Source organism: Bubalus kerabau, chromosome 5 (assembly GCF_029407905.1).
Source record: "Bubalus kerabau isolate K-KA32 ecotype Philippines breed swamp buffalo chromosome 5, PCC_UOA_SB_1v2, whole genome shotgun sequence".
In the NCBI taxonomy this organism is placed as follows: Eukaryota; Metazoa; Chordata; class Mammalia; order Artiodactyla; family Bovidae; genus Bubalus; species Bubalus kerabau.
Genome location: NC_073628.1, coordinates 101,940,651 through 101,959,263, shown reverse-complemented (window position 1 = coordinate 101,959,263; position 18,613 = coordinate 101,940,651). Strand labels below are relative to the sequence as shown.

At 57.0% G+C, this 18,613-nt stretch overlaps 1 protein-coding gene across 1 annotated transcript in view; it reads left to right on the top strand.

Moving 5' to 3' along the window:
- KCNAB2 (potassium voltage-gated channel subfamily A regulatory beta subunit 2) overlaps positions 1-14,930 on the top strand; it is a 36,465-nt gene extending 21,535 nt beyond the window's left edge. The window contains exons 6-14 of the mRNA XM_055582454.1: positions 661-705; positions 1,493-1,536; positions 2,518-2,604; positions 6,356-6,441; positions 8,155-8,275; positions 8,515-8,609; positions 9,498-9,618; positions 9,960-10,048; positions 12,084-14,930. Coding sequence (XP_055438429.1) covers positions 661-705; positions 1,493-1,536; positions 2,518-2,604; positions 6,356-6,441; positions 8,155-8,275; positions 8,515-8,609; positions 9,498-9,618; positions 9,960-10,048; positions 12,084-12,173 — 778 coding nt within the window. The 3' untranslated portion in view covers positions 12,174-14,930. The remainder of the gene's footprint in view (positions 1-660; positions 706-1,492; positions 1,537-2,517; positions 2,605-6,355; positions 6,442-8,154; positions 8,276-8,514; positions 8,610-9,497; positions 9,619-9,959; positions 10,049-12,083) is intronic.
- Positions 14,931-18,613: the final 3,683 nt, after the last annotated feature.

The following is an 18,613-nucleotide window of genomic DNA, read 5'->3' as shown; positions in this document are numbered from 1 at the left end:
GTCAGCATTGCCTCTTGTGGATTTGCAGCGGGAGATCTGAATCCATTCCTTTCCCCCAGGCTGTCAGCCACCCAAGTCTGAGCTCCCAGGAGCATCACCTGCCTATCTCTCGGGTCAGCCTGGTGGCACCCACGATGCTCCCCAAGGCTGTCCCACACAGCTTTTCTGAAATGCTGCCTCAGCCAGTAGAAAACAGCCATACCGAGTAGTCCCTTATCTCACTCCATCCTCACCAGAGCCCTCCAAGCCCCGGCCAGTCCTGACACTTGACCTCCTCCGAGTCCCCACAGAGCGGCAGCCTTCTGTTCCCTGGACCCTCCCCCGCTCCCAAACGTGCCCCCTCCTCTAGGCTCCAGGCTCCAGTCACACTAGACTCCATCTCCACCTGGCCCCTCACCGCCCAGCCCTGGTTCCACGGTTAGTTAGTTGCATCCACATAGTTAATCATGTCTATAGGTTTTCTCCTGGCTCGATCCAGGCCCCCGGGCTAGGAACACCCCAAACACTGAGTGATAGAGAAGCACCCTGTTTCACACCCTGTGCTCCCAGGTGAGAGGGTTTAGGACTCCTGGGTAAGGGCTGAAGACAGTGGGATGGGTCGGGGAGGGAAGACCCCAAGGGGTTGCACCCAGGAACAGCCCTCCTTCTCTTGTTCCACAGACGATCCAGCCTCGTCATCACCACCAAGATCTTCTGGGGAGGAAAGTAAGTACAGCCACAGGCAACCCCCTGGCAAGGGGCCAGGTCTGCGGAGACCCCTGTGGGTGGGCAGGGGGCAGTCATCCTGGAGGAACGGAGGCTGCCTGGGGTCCGTCCTGGACACACCAGCCTCAGCACCTGGGCAGCACGCTTTCCTATCTCCTGGAGCAGGAAGCAGGGTACAGGGTGGTGTGTGTGTGGCCATCTTCCCTGGCTCGTGCCGTCCCTGTTGAGGGACCCCAAGTTCCAGAAAAGCAGCTTTGGCTGAGTTGCCTTGTGCTCAATCCTTGCTTCCCTTTTATTTTTACTTTTGTGGTTTTGTTTGTTTGTGATTACCAAGGTCACATCCTAAAAATTCTGGAAAAAGCAGAAAATTCCTAAACTGTCCTGTTCACTCCACTTACCCTGGGCCACAGACCACCCTTGCTGTCTTCCGGGAATCTGGCCCCATAGTTTCTCCGGGGCTGGACAAAATAGTCTTCATAGGAATTAGAAATATGATTCATTTTAAGTTTTGAAAAATTCAAGTCAGAGAGAGGGCAAATTGAAAAGCAGACACCCCCACCCCTCACTGAGCCCCACCATATCCAGGGCAGCCGGGATCGAGGGCAGCCCGGCTCTGCCACAGCTTCTCCACACAAGCAGATCCTCATAGCCTTGTGGTTTTATCCCCAAAGTGGAATCAGACTCCAAGTGGCACGCACTGACCTACTTTTTTCACCTAACATTGCATCATAAACATCTTCCCCGAAAACCGCTTGAAACACTGCACACACTGTCACCTGTTTTTCAGAGCCGAGACGGAGAGGGGCCTTTCCAGGAAGCACATAATAGAAGGTGAGGAGGGGGCGGGCCTTAGGATGCCCCCAAACCCTTGGCATCCTCCTGTGGATGCAAAAGTGAAGAAACCACTGTGCCCCGGCCCCATCCATGCTACAGGCCTGGAGCTCTAGCGACAGCCCGAACCCTGGTCCACCCAGGCTCACACGGGGTGGTCCCTCTGGGTCACGAGAGAGGGGCAGGGGTAGGAGTGGGTGGGGCTCACGTGACCCTGGGAAGACACAGACAGGCCTGGGTTTCAACCGAGGCTGGGCCCTGTGCCCACTGGGCGACCTTGAACAAGGGACATTATTTCCCCAGACCTCTATGGCAGCATCTGTTAAACGCAGGGGAATAATGCCCACCTCTGGTGTTACAGGAATCAAGAAGGACCCCAGCGAGGTCCTGCGTGTCAGACTCAGCCTGGGGCTCAGCACACGGGAGTCCCACACGGGGGTGGGGAGTGGGCTGGAATGCCTCGCGTGTCCCAGTTGTTATTGTCTCAGTGCCTTTTCACCCATGTTAATTTTGTCGAAGTAATACAGTCACTCCATTAAAAATAAAATGATTAGGAGGACTTGCTGCCTGCCCTGCCCTGCTCTGGTGCCCGGCCCTGCACTCTGGCTCTGCAGCTCCATTCTGAGCTGCTGCCAAGTGCTCAGTGGGCCCCACTGGCCTTCCATGCCATGGATGATCCACTCCGTGTCGGGTGGCCTAGCTCCTCCCAGTTCCCTCCCGGGCCGCTCTAGGAGGGGTCCCCTCCATTCGGTCACAGGACATGTGGCCTGTGGACCCCACCCCCCTCTTTTTGGGGTGTGCCACCTCTTCTCTCATGGCTGTTCGCAATCTCAATGGCCTGTGCCCACATGTGCACCCCACCGTCCACAGGTCCCGGGGACTGCCTTGTCCCTTTCACCTCTTGCTCACGGGTGAGAGCCCAGGAATGTCTGTGAAGATTGTAACTCACCCCCGCCCTCCCCCTGCTCCTCCCCCACACAGGTCTGAAAGCTTCCCTGGAGCGGCTGCAGTTGGAGTATGTGGATGTGGTGTTTGCCAACCGCCCGGACCCCAACACACCCATGGAAGGTATGTTCTCCTTGGAAGCACCTGGCCGGACATCGTGGTTCCAAAAAGGGCAGAAGGTTTTGAACCTGAGGTTCTGATGGCACCATCCCAGGGCCCGCTGGGCACCCAAGCCTAGTGGGGTGGGAGGTGGGGCCTACCCAGTGTGGGGAACTCAGCCTCTGATCATTCCCCCAGCTGCCCCCAGCACCTCCAGGCTGAGTCCCATCCTTGCTCCAGGTCCCCGCCCCATCCTGGGCTTGAACGCATGCTGTGTTAGCTAAAGTCATGATCCCATGACTCCTTGCTGCATTCTTTTCAATTCTTTCAGTCACCATCCACATTCTATTGGGAGGTTTTAGGGGCCTTTTGCTCTGGGAAATAAACTATTACTTAGAGGAGGAAAAGAAATGTGCAATGCTTTGAAAAGCAGTTTTTGTTTCTCGGACGCTTATTTATTTTTTGACTCCTGTAGTCTCAGCCCCTCCTATCTCCTCCAGCTCTCTGCTTTGGGCATTTTCTCATCTGTGCTTTGCTGCTTCAGGGTCTTGGAAAATTCAGTTACATTCAAGTTACTGTTTCTTCATTTGTTTGTATATATACCATGTACCCATGCATGTGTATATATATGTGTGTGTGTGTGTGTCTGTGTGTGTGTTATCCAAACCAGTAGTGTGCAAAAAGTGATTTGAGCCTGCATCCCCATGCCCTTTGTCAGACTGCGCCCCTCAGCATTCCCACAGCTGTGAACTCTGGTCTCTTTCGATCTTTCTTTTATCACCAGGGGATCCATTTAGTTCCTCCAAGTCAAGGACTTTCATCATAGAAGGTACACAGTACCCTCGGCCTGACCACTGACCTCTGTGTCCGAGTTGCATTTTATGAGACAGTGTTTTTATTTACACAACTCTCTTCCCGCCCCCATGATACAACTTCTCCATAAAATGCACAAAGGAGAAATAAGTGCCTTATGGGAACATCTTGCAAGTGAAGAAAAGCAAAGCGGAGCAGACCCCCGCCACCCCCTCCCATCCCCATCCATGCTGTCACCTCTTTCCTCCCATCCTCCCTCCCATGCATGCACGCCCCCTCCTCGCCCCGCCTTGCATCGCCATGATCCATGACCCAAGGGGGCTTCCTCTTGATTTGGGGATGCTGTGATCAGCGCCTGACACCTTGACCCCGGATGGTCTGGGAGAGGGCTGGGGAGACCGGGTTTCCACAGAAGTGAACACATCGGGGACCCCAGAATATTGGCCCCCAGCAGGTTGTATCTTCTCCATAGTCCACTTTGCTAAGCCCCCACCTCAATCCAAAGCAAAAGGACCAGCCACCAGCTGCCCCATTTCCACCCTGGGCAGGCTGGGCCACCTGTCACTCTCACCCCATGCTATGCAGTCAGAGCTCGCCATTGAAATGTGATCATTTTTCTCCTGAAGAATACCTACATGAGCTGGGGATACTCTGAGACCTGGGGTAGCCTCTGGCCAGGCAGTGGTCTCTGCCCTGCCCTAAACTAAAGGACCCTGGGTGCCCCCACACCAAGGGCACATCTTGGTCTCCCTGGAAGCTGGACTGCATTCCACAATGGAAGGGCTCCCGCCTGCCAGCTGGCACTGCCACCCGACCCCTCCCATGTATTATTTGTGACACAGCAGGCGATGCCCTGGGTTTTGGCAGCAGCTGGAAGGATTTGGTCCTCCCGCTTCTATTCAACAGCATTAAATATTGAGGTAGACAGTCATCCCTAATTGTCCCTGTTTCTGGTGTCATGACACCCAGCTTAGGCAGAAGCACAAGGGCGATGCTCCTGTGCACAGGCTGCATGCCCAGCCTGCCAAGGACCTGGACCCTCAAGGTACCCAGCAGCGTTCGCGCAGGACCCCTTCCCTCCCAGGCCAGCCGTAGGCTCGCATACCACCCTGGCCCCCGGGCTCCCGCTGGACCCTCCTCTCTGCATGGAAGGGAGAGAGCTGTGCTCGAGGAAGCCAGGCTGGCGAACGGGGTGTCGTCTGCTTCCCCTACTCCAGCATGTGGGCCTGAGCCTTGGCTGAAGACTTGGGTGGTCACACTGCATGGTCACAGGTCCCCCCAAGGCTGTTTCTAAAGAACCCGATGAGGACGGCCGGGCTAGCAGCCTGGGCACAGGGCTCGAATGTGGGCAGGTGCCTTCCTGGGACCCTCAACCTTGCAACCAAGTGCTGCTCTTCATGTCGAATAGTCTTGGCCATTAAAGTGGTGCCCTGCTTATAGCCCACGGGTAGGGGGCTTCCCTGCCAGACTCCCTCCCTGGGATGGGTGGAGAGGAACTCAGTCCCCAACCTTGGAAGGAAGGAGAGGGCAGGACTTGGCGTACAGACCTGGAAGCTGAGGTATAATTTTTCAGGGGTCCTGGGCAAGGCCACCAAGACCACCACCCCAGAAGTCCCAGCTACATTAGTTTTCTACTGAAAAGGGGGACCTTGGCAAAGAGACACTCAGGGATCGAGAATGGGTGGAAGAGACACCCCAAAAGAGAGGTACCACTCTGCCAGAGACTGTCCCCGTGGCCTGGGGCCTTCCAAGGTGGAGCTCAGAAAGGACCTGCATCCTCCTGTCTTCCTTCCTTCCACCCGTGCCGTTTTGAGGGGCCTCTGCTTCCCGACATCAGTGGCCACTTCAGGAGAGATGGGATTTTCAAAGAGCCCCAGAAGTTCAGCTGAAGAATGAATGTTTCCCAAAACAGACACTGCTCCTTAAGGCCAAGTTCAGTTGTAAAGACCACAGTATCCCCCTGGGGCTGAAGCAGCCTAGGGGTGACTGTGGCAGATTTTTATTTCTCAGAAAAACTTCTTTTGAACTGAAGAAAAGTCTGTCACAGTGGAGATGGGGAGAGGGTCCCTTGCTGGATACTGACTGGTTTGAGAATCCAGGGCATGGTCCGCAGGGGGCTTTCCATGTTTACCGCTGGCTCTCTTGGACATGAGAGGAACTCCGCCCTACTGCCCTACCCTGCCCTTTGTTGGGACAGACACTGTTATTACCTCTACATTCAGTTCTCCAGATCCCAATGACAGTCTGGAGTAGCCCCAGTAGGTGGCTCAGACGGTAAAGAATCTGCCTGCAATGCAGGAGACCCAGCTTCTATCCTGAGCCAGGAAGATCCCCTGGAGAAGGGAATGGCAACATACTCCAGTATTCTTGCCTGGAGAATCCCGTGGACGGAGGAGCTTGGCAGGCTACAGTGAATAGAGTCGCAAAGAGTTGGACATAACTGAGCGACTAACGCTTTCAGAATACTAGAGAAGGCAAAAATTGAGTTTATTTCCTGTTGCTGCCTGTCAATCTGATCATAACCTTAATTTGTTTATCTGGTTTTTCCTGAGCAATAAGGGTCCCCAAATCTTTCCCAAACTAGAGAATGCCCCCCATTCTAGAGTCTAGAGTCACATTCTTTGATCTCACCTCTCCTTCATCCCTCTAATCTGCCATAGAAACATTTCAATCCATCCATAACCCATATTTTCAAACATTCCATAAGGCCTGTAACTATTTGGGGACACTGTTTTCAAGATCAGCTTCTTGGATAACAGCTCACTTTTTTCTGTCATCCCAGAAAACCCCAGCCACCCACACCTCTGGAGCCAGGAAGCACACTGCTTACAAGCTGTCCTGGCAGCATCCTCTCCCTGCTCCTGGCCTTTTTTTTTTTTTTTTTTTTGCAGAATGTCCCCAGGCGGGGCCCTGTGCCCTCGGCCATCCCCCCAACCTGCAGTTTCCCCTTCTCTCGTGACAGAGACGGTGCGTGCCATGACTCACGTCATTAACCAGGGGATGGCCATGTACTGGGGCACATCGCGTTGGAGCTCCATGGAGATCATGGTAATGTGACCTCTTGGTGTGTGTGCGTCCAGGGGCTGGGCTCCCGGCCCCGCTCCATGGGCGATGACCCTGGGGCTCTGGCAGGTTCGGTGCCGTTGGTCCCTGACGCATAGACTGCTGGGTACTAAGGGGAGGGACGGTATGGTGACTTGTGGCAGTGATGTCTGCAGACTTTGCAGACAGGGCTCTGGGCTTGAATCCTAGCACTGTGTGGCCCCAGACTGATGGCTTCGGCTCTCTGAGCTTCGGTTTCCCCACCTGTAGAACAACACTGCTAGGACGACCTACTGTCATGAGGCTATGTGAGGATTATCTGAGAGATCAAAGGTGAAGCTCTTAGCAGGGATCCTGGAGCTCAGCCAGCACCCAGCAGTGGTGGCCGTGCCAGCCACTAGGCTGAGCTCCTGCAGTGTTCCAGGTGCCATTAGATTTGACGGCTTCGTGCGGACTAACTCCCATTTCATCCTCACAGCCTATGAGTAAGTGCTGCTGGCACTCTGCTTCTCAGATGTGGCCACTGAGACACAGAGAGGTTAAGTAACACACCCAGGCTCACACCAAACGATGGGTACCCCAGGCCGTGCAGCGCAGAGCCTGAGCTTCCATCTCATAGTCCATGAGGTTTCTCCCTCACCTGCACTTTCAGGAAGGCATACCCTTCCTTGTTTCCTTCACAGGAGCCATCAGAAGCTGAGGGTGAAAGACGTTTTATAATATTCCTGGGGTATCCCAGAATGGTTGGCAGAGCGGCTCCCCAGAGGCAGACAGCTGGTTGGTGGGGGAAGGGCAGAGGCCTGGGGACTGCGTCTTCTCAGAGTAGCTCTCAGGCTGACTCCCTCACCCTTAGCTCCAGGCCTCCTCCCCATCCCAGCCCTTCCCATGCCCCACCTCCCAGAATTTCCCACATCTTGGCATGCCTCAGAGGGGGGCTTCGCCTCTAGTGAGTTCCAGATTTCTGGTTCATCAAAAAAAAAAAAAATTAAGCAGGATCTTCGACTTGAATACAACTCGAGAATCCTGTGGTATCAATCAGCCTTTGGCGTCTATGACTTTCGTATCATTTGGCATTTTTCTGAAGCTGCCTGGATGCAGCGCAGAACTCACTGAGGTGTCAGGATCTCATCCCCACTTTACAGATGTGAAAGCTGAGTCTTAAGCTAAAGGGGAAAGGGCCTCTCAGGCTGGCAGACGGGCTTCCCCAGGAGCTCATGCCCATCCAGTCTGCAGAGTGGAGGCCTTGGGCTCCAAGTCCCAGAAATGAGCTGATGCCAGCCACTCCCCCGTCCTAACCTAGCGTTTCCTGCCCCTGCTGTCATTCCGGGTCCAGGCCCTAGACTGACAATGATAAAATCAGTAACAAGAAGGCACTGTCCTGAGGGCGGGCAACACGTGACAGATGGGGAAGCTGAGTCACAGAAGGGTGAGCCCCTTTCCCAAGGTCACCCGCCAGTAAGTGCCAGAACCTAAGCCTCACTACAGAGTCATGCTTTCGCCCCAAATCCCTTTGTCCTTGGGGCTCCACAGCCCACCCGGTGTTCTCAGCTCACGGAGGGGGAGCCTAACAGTCTTCCAGGGAAGCTGAGAGGAGCGGGCAGGGGGCAGGCGGGCCAGCCAACTTCCTGGAGATGCCTTTGTGTCTTCTCCCTGCTGCTCAAGAGGGCCCCCAGATCGCTGGCCCGCAGGAACCATCGGTGCCCCTCTTTGCTTCCACAGGAGGCCTACTCCGTGGCCCGGCAGTTCAACCTGATCCCGCCCATCTGCGAGCAGGCGGAGTACCACATGTTCCAGCGGGAGAAGGTAGAGGTGCAGCTGCCGGAGCTCTTCCACAAGATAGGTGGGTTCCCCCGCCCCGCCTCGCCCCACCCCTCCCCAGCCCTGTTCCAATCTTATCCCCAGATTCCCCATCTCCCTCTCCAGCCCCTCCCCCTTCCGCCCCGGCCCCGCCCCTCTCACGCCCTGCTGCTCGGCCTCGTCCTGCCCTCCCTTCACTGCTCTCTTCGGCCACGCTCCTTTCCTGTCTCTCTGCTCCTTCTCCGGGCCCTGGGCTTGACCTCTCCCGCTCTCCTCTCCCAGGAGTGGGCGCCATGACCTGGTCCCCTCTGGCCTGCGGCATCGTTTCAGGAAAGTACGACAGTGGCATCCCGCCCTACTCTAGAGCCTCTTTGAAGGTGAATTGGCGGCGGGGGCTGGGGGAGGGGATAGGCAGGGACAGGCATTTTGGAGGGATGGAGCCTTTGGGTGGACACCTTGGTGCTGGACACCTTCCCTGGGCCACTGTCTGCAGGGCGGTTCCAGGCGTGGGAACTTGGAGCCCCAGCTGGCCTGACCCCATGTCTAGAAAGGCTGCCCATCTGTGGGACATCCGCCAGCTGAAGCCCCTCACTCCCCCGCTCCCCCCCCTACCCACCCCGGGCCTCGCCCCAAGTTCAACACTCACAACCCGGGCCAGGGCTACGTGTTCCGTTTCAGGTGCCTCCTCCCCTATAGACACGCCTACACTCTCTGGCCCACCACTGAACCTCTGGGTGGAGGGCTGCGTAATTTCTTCAGTATCCCTCAGAAGTGCCCCAGGGAAAAGTGAACACCCAACACATACACCTCAGAGTGGAGACTCAGAGGGTCTCCAGACTGAAGGGTTGGGGGGCACAAGGAGCAGGCAGAGAAAGGCCTGACCAGGCCAGGACAGAGCGAACACTGGAGCCCCCAGCCCTAGGGATCAGGATGGCCTGCCTCCCCCATTTCTCCCCAAACCACAGAAGCCTCCCAGAGGGCTCCCTGACCTTGCTGTGGGCACACCTCTTGGGCCGCCCAGCCTCCCAGAAGAAGGGAAGATCGGTTTGTCCACCTCCTTGTCCAAGTTCACGGGCCCAGTCTTAGCTTCCCACAGCCTTCAAAGGCAGTGGTTCCCATCCTTCCAACCTGCCTGGGTCTGGACCACAGCATCAGGGCCAGGGCGATGCCACCCTGGCACAGATCGTCATTTGTGCCATGCATGCAGTGGCCCAGGTGACCTGCCCTCACCCATGGGCTGTGCTCTCCCCACATCCCACAACCAGGGATACCAGTGGCTGAAGGACAAGATCCTGAGTGAGGAGGGCCGGCGCCAGCAGGCCAAGCTGAAGGAACTACAGGCCATCGCTGAGCGCCTGGGCTGTACCCTCCCCCAGCTGGCCATCGGTAAGAGGGCTAGGGTGCAGGGGGGACCAAGGTCCCCAGAAAGAAATCAAGAGTCTCTGAGTGCCTGGGCCACCCCCTTCCATCAGCCAGCCATGGGTAATGGGCTCCCATATTCATGGGGAGGGAATGAGGGTGTCCATGAGCACTTGGGCCATCTCTCCACTGGAGGCAGCTGGTGCCAGCACTGCTGAGCCCCTGGCTTGCCAGGGCCCTCCTGGGACACCCTCAGTCCTATGCCCAAGAGGCTGGGTCTCTCTGGCCCCATCATGGGTAGGGTAGAACCAGGGAGGGCCCTGGGTGGGGGTGCCTTCCTCACCTCTGCTCTTGCTGCCCACCCCCAGCCTGGTGCCTGAGGAACGAGGGGGTCAGCTCTGTGCTCCTGGGTGCTTCCAGCGCAGACCAGCTGATGGAGAACATTGGAGCAATACAGGTGAGTGGCGCCTGCCAGCCTTGCTGGCTCTGGACAGAGTTCAGGGTCTCAGCCAGGCATCTGTCCAGCATGTACTTATTGAGCACCTACTACATACCAGGCACTGTTCGAGGCACCTGGGCTACAGCAGTGAACCAATAAAAGCCTTGCTCTTGAAGGGCTGGCTTTTTATCTGGATAAACAAAAAACATAAAATGCAAGGAGTAAGATTAGAATGTGTGTCGGAGGGTGATAAGCACTCTGGGAAAGGAAACCTAGAGCAAGATCAGGGGTATCCAGTAAGGGCAGGGAAGGGGGGAGCCAGGGACCCAAGTTAAAGGGGGCTACAGGGTAGCCTTGTTGATAAAGTGACTTGTGAGCAAAGGCTTGAAGGATGAGGAGTGGGCGGTGCAAATACAATCCAGGCTGACGCGAAGGTGCAAGGTAGGCACAACCCCAGGACAGCAGTAAGGCCAGAGGCCGGGAGCAGAGGGGCAGGGAAAGGTCCTCCGGGCACTGCATGCCCTCTAAGGACTTCGGCGACAGTCGAGTGAGATGGGAGCAGAGCGGGGGCAGTCTGACTTAGATTTTAAAAGGCTGCCTCTCACTCTCTGGCTGCTGAGTGGAGGAAAGAGTTGGGGAGCAGGAGGGGGAGCAGGGAGATCGCTGGGAACTGATGACAGTCTAGGGGTGAGGGATGGCCTTGGTACAGATGGACAGCTGGTTGGGTCCTAGATTTCTGGAAGGTGGACCGACAGGACTGGCTGACAGACTGGATGTGAGACAGTGTGGGACAGTGCGCCAGATCCTGGGGACAAACCATGAGTTTGTCACCTGGAAGGGGGTGTTGCTGTCAGGAGGGCTGGGAAAAGCAGTTTGGGGGTGTGGATTATCAGATGTTAAGGTCCTGAAATCTGCATCTTATGCCGCTACTGTCCATCCATTCAAGGGGCAGAGCTGCCCAAACCTGGAATACAGAAGCAGCAAGGCCCCCTCTGCTCCACAAGCTGCAGGCAATGAGGGTGGGGCAGACCAGGGCCAGCGGACAGCTGGAAGAATGTCTCCCTGTTACCGAAGTGAGGTTTGACTGCTCATCATTCAAGAATCCAATACTGAGAGATAAGTGTTGGGTAAAAGGAAAGACATCTTTATTGAGGAAGCCAGCAGTCCTGGGGAGAAGGTGGACTCCTGTCCCCAGACAGACTTCCCCTTGTCAATCAGGGAGCAAGAGATTTCAAAAGGGAGTTTCAAGGGTACACAGGTTGAGGAGTGGCTACAAGCAGAACAGCACAGTCAGCTCCAACAGTCATCTTGAAATTGATCATGCGATCATCTGATCAGGGTCATCTTTTTATTTAATTGGAGGATAATTGCTTTACAATATTGTTAGTTTCTGCCATACATCAACATGAATTGATCAGGGTTCATCTTAATTGTTTTAAGCACAATTAATCTTCAATTCTGTCCATGGGATTCTCCAGGCAAGAATACTGGAGTATTCTTTTCCTTCTCCAGGGGATCTTCCTGATCCCCCGACCCACAGTCCATGGGATCGCAAAGAGTTGGACATGAGTGAGCAACTAACACACACACACACACACAATCTTCAGTTCTAGGGTCAGTTTGTTCCCATTTCTCTGAGGCTGGTTCTCAGAATTGTGCATGATGGAGCAGTTCATGTCATGGCTACAGTCTGGTAATGATGTTGTTAACTTCTTCCACGTGATGGGAGTTTCAGTATCTACAGAAGAGCTCAAAGGACATGGCTCAGAATACAATCTACAGCCCTTGAGGAGGAACTAAAAGGTCCCCCTGACTTTGCTTAATGGCTACACGATTATTATTTTGTCTTATTTCACTGCTTTTCTTTGTTTTTGCATTTTCTCACTTCTCCAATTGAATTTATTCTTTGGTTAAAGTCTTTCTACAGACAAGAGGCAGGTATGGAGGACATGGGAGGGGTGGGATCTGTACCAGGAAGGCCCCATAAGGTCCTGTCCATTACACATCACCTCGTCTGCAGGTTGATTCTGACTAGTCCCGTCTTTGCACACAGGTCCTTCCAAAACTGTCGTCTTCCATCATCCACGAGATCGATAGTATTTTGGGCAATAAGCCCTACAGCAAAAAGGACTACAGATCCTAAGAAGCCCCCAACCATTTGCCTGGACAGTTTCATCTCCCTCCTAGCCTCTCTGTTTGCTCGCTTAAGCTATTTTGAAGCCAAGAGTGTGGTTTGCACCAAAAACAAAGCAACACACCAACGTGTCATCAGGAGAAGATCTCAAAAGTCGCTGCCACACGGCACCTGCTGCTTCACAGGACTAACGTTAGATTCATGCCGGAGGGTTGGCATCAATTCAAAGGCATTCGAGCCGTCCCGCCCAAGCCTGCCGCCTCTGCTCATCTTCCACCAAGAAACGACGTTTCTCCCAGCCACGCCCCATCTCAGAGACTCAAGTCCAGGCCAGGCCGAGACCCGTTGGGGCCTAGGAGCAGGCAGAGCTGGCCTCTCCTCTGCCAACAAGCCCACCTGGTACTGGGGAGGGGAAGAGGAAGCCAGGTCTGGCTCTTCCTGTGGCCCCTCAGCTGGGCCCTGGTTGGGGTGGGCCTCCCACTGGGGTCTCCCTCATCCCCCCTCTTGCCAAGGGCTCCAGGTACTGTCATTGGGCCTGACATCAGGTTCTCCTACACCCCCTTCTCCACACCACCTGCCCCACTGGGTCTCCGAGGGGCCTTCCGAGCTGTCCTTTGACCCCCACCCCAACCCTTGCTGGCAGAGGCAAGGATCCAAGGGGGTTCGATTGTTCCAGGGTGGACCCACAGGAAGTCAGGGGTCTGATTTCAAGCTTATCACCCCCACTGACTTCCTCCTCATATACAACTAATGAGCCCCAGTGTCCAGACTCTAGCCCGGGTCCCTCCCCACCTGGTGCCCAGTCCATTGCCCCTCTGTCCTTGCCCTGGAAGGCCCCAAGGTCATGCGTGCTTAGCTGACTGTGGCTGCTGACCATACATGGGGTGGCCAGCCTCTGCTCTGCCCAAGGTGGTGGCCTTGGGTTCTGCAGAGAGGACATTCTGGGACCCTTCAGTGAGGGCAGGTTCCTGGGGTTTTCTGTGCTTCATGCCCAGGGCCTGGGCAGCAACCCCCACAGTCCAGGAGAAGACCCCCGTAGCCTCTCCCTACAGCAGCGTCCCCAGCAAGGGCTCAAAGCAGGTCAGGTGGGGTGCTCAGAGCTTGTTGCCAGGGCAGCGAGGCAGCAGTTCTTCCCCCAGGACACCCTCACACAGCCTCTGAAGAGGAAGGGATGGCTGGGGTTCATCATTCCTTTCCACACCCCACACCCCAGCCTGGAACAGGTTGGGGACAGGGACAGAGGCCAGAACCTTCAGAAGTGTCAGCCCCTTTACAGCCAGGCCTGGGGCTGCAGGGATAGAGGAGGGGAGGGGCCCTCAGCCAGCAGGCCCAGCCCCCATGGTCCTGAGCGGCACCCCAGCTTTTGCTGGCTGTGCAGGGGGCCCGAGCCAGGCCCTGTGAATGCACTGGCCTTCTGTGTATGGGCCTGGGTGACTCCTACACTGGACGCCCCCTGCCCTGGGTGCCCCCTACATTCTCACACTCACCCCTGGGCAGACATGGACCTCCCTGCCATTATTCCCAAAGGCCTACCGTCCAGTCCTGGCAGAGCTGAGGCCTAGGAAACTGACTTTAGGAAAGCCACACGGTGGGGGGAGAACAACTTCCTCCACTCCAGACCTTTGTGCTGACCCTGGAGTGTAGAACCTTCTCCCTTCTTGTAGACTAGGCCCCTGGGGGTCTTCCTCACCAAGTCTCCTGCAAGTCTCACCCTAATGAGCATGAGGAGGGGACAAACCTGTCCCAACAGACTTGCCACCATCACATGGGTTGGGGGCTCCAAGGACAAGACGCTACAGTCCACCAGGCAGAGCCCAAGTGCCCCAACAGCTGGCCATGCTCAGGAGCCGGCTCACCTGCCCCTCCCTGGAGTCTGCTGGGCCCCTCCACAGTGCTGCCACCCTGCCCACCCACCAATGGGAGAGGGACCCGGGCTTGCAACTGGGCCCATGTTTGGGCCTGCCGCCCCCACCCCATGAGCTTTACATCTGGGAAGGACAAGCCCAGTGGGAGACGTGGGCTCTCAGGGCCATGCTCTTCCAAGGCCGAGATGCCCAGCACCAAGTCCCAAGCCTATTCCAGGCCCTGGGGTGCTGTCTGCAGCCTAGTTCTGCATCGCCCCCCAGTAAGTGGGTATGGAAGGATGGGGCTCCACTTCCTGAGGAAGGGTCACCCAACTTAGTGGGAGGAGGCTGGAGTAAGGAAGGGATGGAGTGGGGCTCGAGGGCAGGGAGAGCCTGGAGACAAAGAGCTTGGCCAAGGCAGGCCCTGGAGGGGAAGCCTGAACTTCAGCATGGGTTTGAGACCAGCCATCCTCACCCTACCCTGTTGGGGAGAAGCCCCCCCCACGGTCCCCAGCCACCGACCAGCCAGCCTCTCACCCTCCCCTAGAAGCAGAGTTTGCCCCCAGGGGTCCACCTTGGGAGTTCCCCACTAGGGAAGAAGGCCCAGTCTGCGTGGGAGCGGGACCAGTCTTCCTTGCTAAGGACACATGCAGCCCCTACCATTTTTCATCCCAAATCTACAGCAAGTTTGAGGTCCCAAGAACGACAGAGGGGTTTACCCTGTCTCCTGTTCTCTCTGGCAGTGTAAATAATGTGCTGTTTCTCTCCCCCTTTTTTTTTAATGACTGTGGCTCCTCAGCTAACTGCATCACCCCCCCCCCCCACAGGCAGAGACACCGTACGCCTCACGCTTCCAATGACACAGCGGAGACACAGTGCCGTATTTATGGAATGACAAAATAAAACCCAAGCCCGTCAGGGTCTGCTCCTCTCCGCTCCTCTCCTTTGCAGGGTATTCAGGGTCAGGGCTGGGTCGAGGGCAGTGGGAGGAGGTATCTTTAAAGGCCAGCAGACCAAATCCTGAGCCTGGAGCCAAGGGGAGGTTGGGAGACTTGGGCCCTGTGGGGGAGGAGCAAAGACTGGGGACCAAGAACCCAAGTCTGTCCCAGGTGATTGGGGGTTGGAATGCCCTGCCTGCCCCCCTCACCAATACCATCTCTCTTGCCATCGCAGGTTGGTGGCAGGCTGCTGGGCCCTCAGGGACAGAGAGGTCGGGGTCCAGGGAGGCCTGCAGTCCCGTCTAGGGGGCTCAGTGTTCCTGAGCAATTTGATTTCAGGATGCAGCGGGGAGGGGCTGGCACCACCCCTGAACACCCCTTCTTGGGTGCCCTCCGTTCCAGCAAGCCCCCCAGCCTCATGGGGCCGTGTCTTCTCAGGTGAGAGGTAGCTTCAGGAGACACCCCCTCCCCCCAACATCCTTTCCCACCCCCATCCTAGATCAGTGAGAAGCTAGAACACTGATTCAATCCTTTCCCAGAGGATTTATTAAAACACGGAAAACCAAGACATACACACAGAGTACAAAGTGAAGGGGACGGTGTCGGGTACAGTCCTTGTCAAGCCTCCCACACATCCTCCCGAGGACCGGATAGGTCACTGCGCACAGGGGCTCAGCCTCCAGCTCCAGCTCCTGGCTGGGACCCGCCCCCTCGACTCACCCCAGCGCCCGGCCCCTTTGCCAGCCTGGGCTTGTGCTAGGGAAGGGGCAGGCGCTTCTCAGCAGGGCCAGATGCCGGCCTGGGTGGGGTTCTGCTCCCTCATCCCCCCACGCACTGATGCCTGGGGAGGGGGGCAGTGCAGGTGGGACCCTCCCCTCATGCTCAGGCCCAGAGGAGCATAGGAGGCTCGGACTCCCACCTCGGTATCAGGGGTTCAGGACACACACACACCCAACGGGCCCTTTCTGGGTTATCGCACCTAAAAAAATACTTTGTTTAAAAAAAAATCTGAAAACTAAGAAAAAAATCCCAAAACACAAGCCAATGACTTTGGGCTGATGCACCACAACCTGTAAACTTCCAGAAATATAAAATCGGGGTGGGGGGTTCCTCAACAGAGACAGGTCATCAGCAGAGGACAGCTGCAGGTACAGAGGCGGGACACTGGGCTGTGGCTGGGCCAAAACCTCAGCCCCCACCTCCCACCCAAGCTCCTTCCTGCCACCCCACTCTGGAGGTTCCCAAGCCCACCCTCTACATGACCCCATCAGGCCCTCAACATCCTTGTGACCCAATAACTGGGAGCAAAGGCTGCAGGTGTCCATGGGGTGCGACTCGGTCAGCCCCCAACCTGGGCCAGGGATCCCCCAGAGGACCCTGGGAAGGGACCCCCAACCAGTAGGAGGGCAGGTGCCTGCACCAGTTATGAGTACCAGCAGGATGGGCCCATGGTCATCACTTGCAGAAAACAAAGGAGCTTCTGAAGGCGGCTGGCAGGGAGGGTCTCCGTGCACAGGGGGAGTCTCAGGTTGTGTTTGTGTGGTGGGCGTGTGCGAGGGGACCCCCAGACACAGTCCAACCCAAACTCCCGTGGTCACCAGGGAGCCCAGGAGCCAATGCTCTCCGAGACTGTGCCCAAAGATGGTTCAACAGAAAGCCTACTCAGCACTGGTCTAAATAATAAAGTGGCTGGGGACAAAAATAGGGCTGGCACTTTGGGGCTTCCACTTGCACAACAACCCCCATTGTGCCAACAGCAAAAACAAAACCAGCCTGAAGATGTCCAAGAGCGCAGACGCCCCACTCCCCACACTCCACTACAACTCTGGGAGGGAGAGAACTGATAAACCAAGAAAAAACATTCTATAGATCCTTTTTCCTCTACAAAACCAGAAACCCACTCCCCAGCTGTCTGCAGTCACCCTCCCAGGCCTCCCAAGTGCTGGTCTTGGAGAGCTGAGCCCTTCCTGAACCAGGCAGTGCAGGTGGCTGGGCCGATCCCTGGTGCCTGGTCCAGCTGGTAGTGGAAAAGGGCAGAGGCCTAGGGAGGAGACGGAGGGAGGGCGGGAAGCAAGGGCTGGTGGGGAAAGGACCACCCGCTCTTGGAGTTGGGCAGTGGGGACACAGACCCCTGTCCTCCACCAGGTGCCCCCTGACACTCAGGACCTGTCCACTGTGTTCCCCACAAGCCCAGCCGCAGGACTGACCACCTGCCTGGGAGGACACAGTCACGGGGCCCTGGGTGGGGGGTTCGTGGCAGTCACCCAGCCCACGGCCTGAGCCAGAGCCTTTGCAAAGGAACACACAGGCCCACGTGGCACTGGAGAAACCACAGTGGGCAGGAGTGACCCAACCCTTCCTGGAGGGTGAGGTCACCTGCTGCCACACGTGTCCTGCCACACGTACACCCGTGTACCACTTTCAGGCTGCCTCCCATTCCTCCACCCACAATGCCAGGGTCAGTCAGCCTGGAGATAAACAGGGCCTTGAGGTCCGGTCCTTTAGGGGTTCTGGGAGAGCCATTTATAGATGAGGGCTCTGGGAGAGTTGGCCAATGGCCCCATGTCCCCAAATCACCCCCAAATCCCAGCCCTAGTCCTGGCCAGGGAGCTGAACGGAGCCCTCCCATGGTGCCCCCCCCCCATCCAGGCCCACCCTGGCTCTCACTTGGACAGGATTCTGCACCAGGGCTCCACTCCAGGAAGGTCAAGGCTCCCTGGTCAAGGCTCAGAAATCCCTTCCAGGCTGAGGCTGGGCCAGAGGCAACATCAGACACGGACAGACCCAGGTCCTGGCCCATCCCTCCGCTCCTCTGAACTGGAGCCGTCAGAGGGCACCACCAGCTGGGTGGAAGGCGATCGGGATTCCAGCAGGCCGCTCCTGGCAGCAAACAGGGCAGGAGGCTGGGGACACTCCAGTTGGGAAGACTGGAGAGGCCAATGGATCCAGTCCCCTGCCTCCAAGCTTTCCCCAAACCTTTGAAGAACACAGTGAGGGCTGTCACAGGCCTGCCCCAGGGGGCAAGTGCTGGGATCAAGGCCTCTCCAGGGACAGGGGAGGGATAAGTCCAGGCTCCAGGCGGCTGGCCTGGTTTCTCCGTGTCAGCCACCAGAAGACAACATGGGGAGTGGGTATAAAGGGCCTCCCAGGGCAAAGGGCAGGACCAGGGGCTCCGGGGCCACTCTCAGCACTGTTGGGACAGCAGCCACATCTGGGGCAGGAGAGTAAGCCCCTTCCCGCAGCTGCCTGAGACCAAGGCCCCAGCAGCCCCCAGGCTGACACCTGCCGTCTCTTCTCTCTGGGGAGCACATGCTGTGACCTGCCACACAGGGCAGGGGCCACAGACCCTCCACGGGTGACGACAGAGTCCAGGGGGCCTGTGAGACAGGCTGGGTCAGGGTCAGACACGTGCCGATGGAGCCCTATCCCCCACAGAGAGAACACATTACCTGTGGTCTCCAGTCTTGCAGGACGCAGCCTGGCCTGGCCTGGATGCCAGCCAGGTCTCTACCTGCAGGCCGGGCAGCTCCCCAGTTCTGACCCACCTGGCACTGGGGGGCCCCGGTGGGCCAGGGTCAGAGTACAGGCAGTCACACGGTGCAGACGGGACGGGGGAGAGGGGCACACACAGCGCGTCCAGGGCGGGCGCCGCGTCCTCCTCAACCGG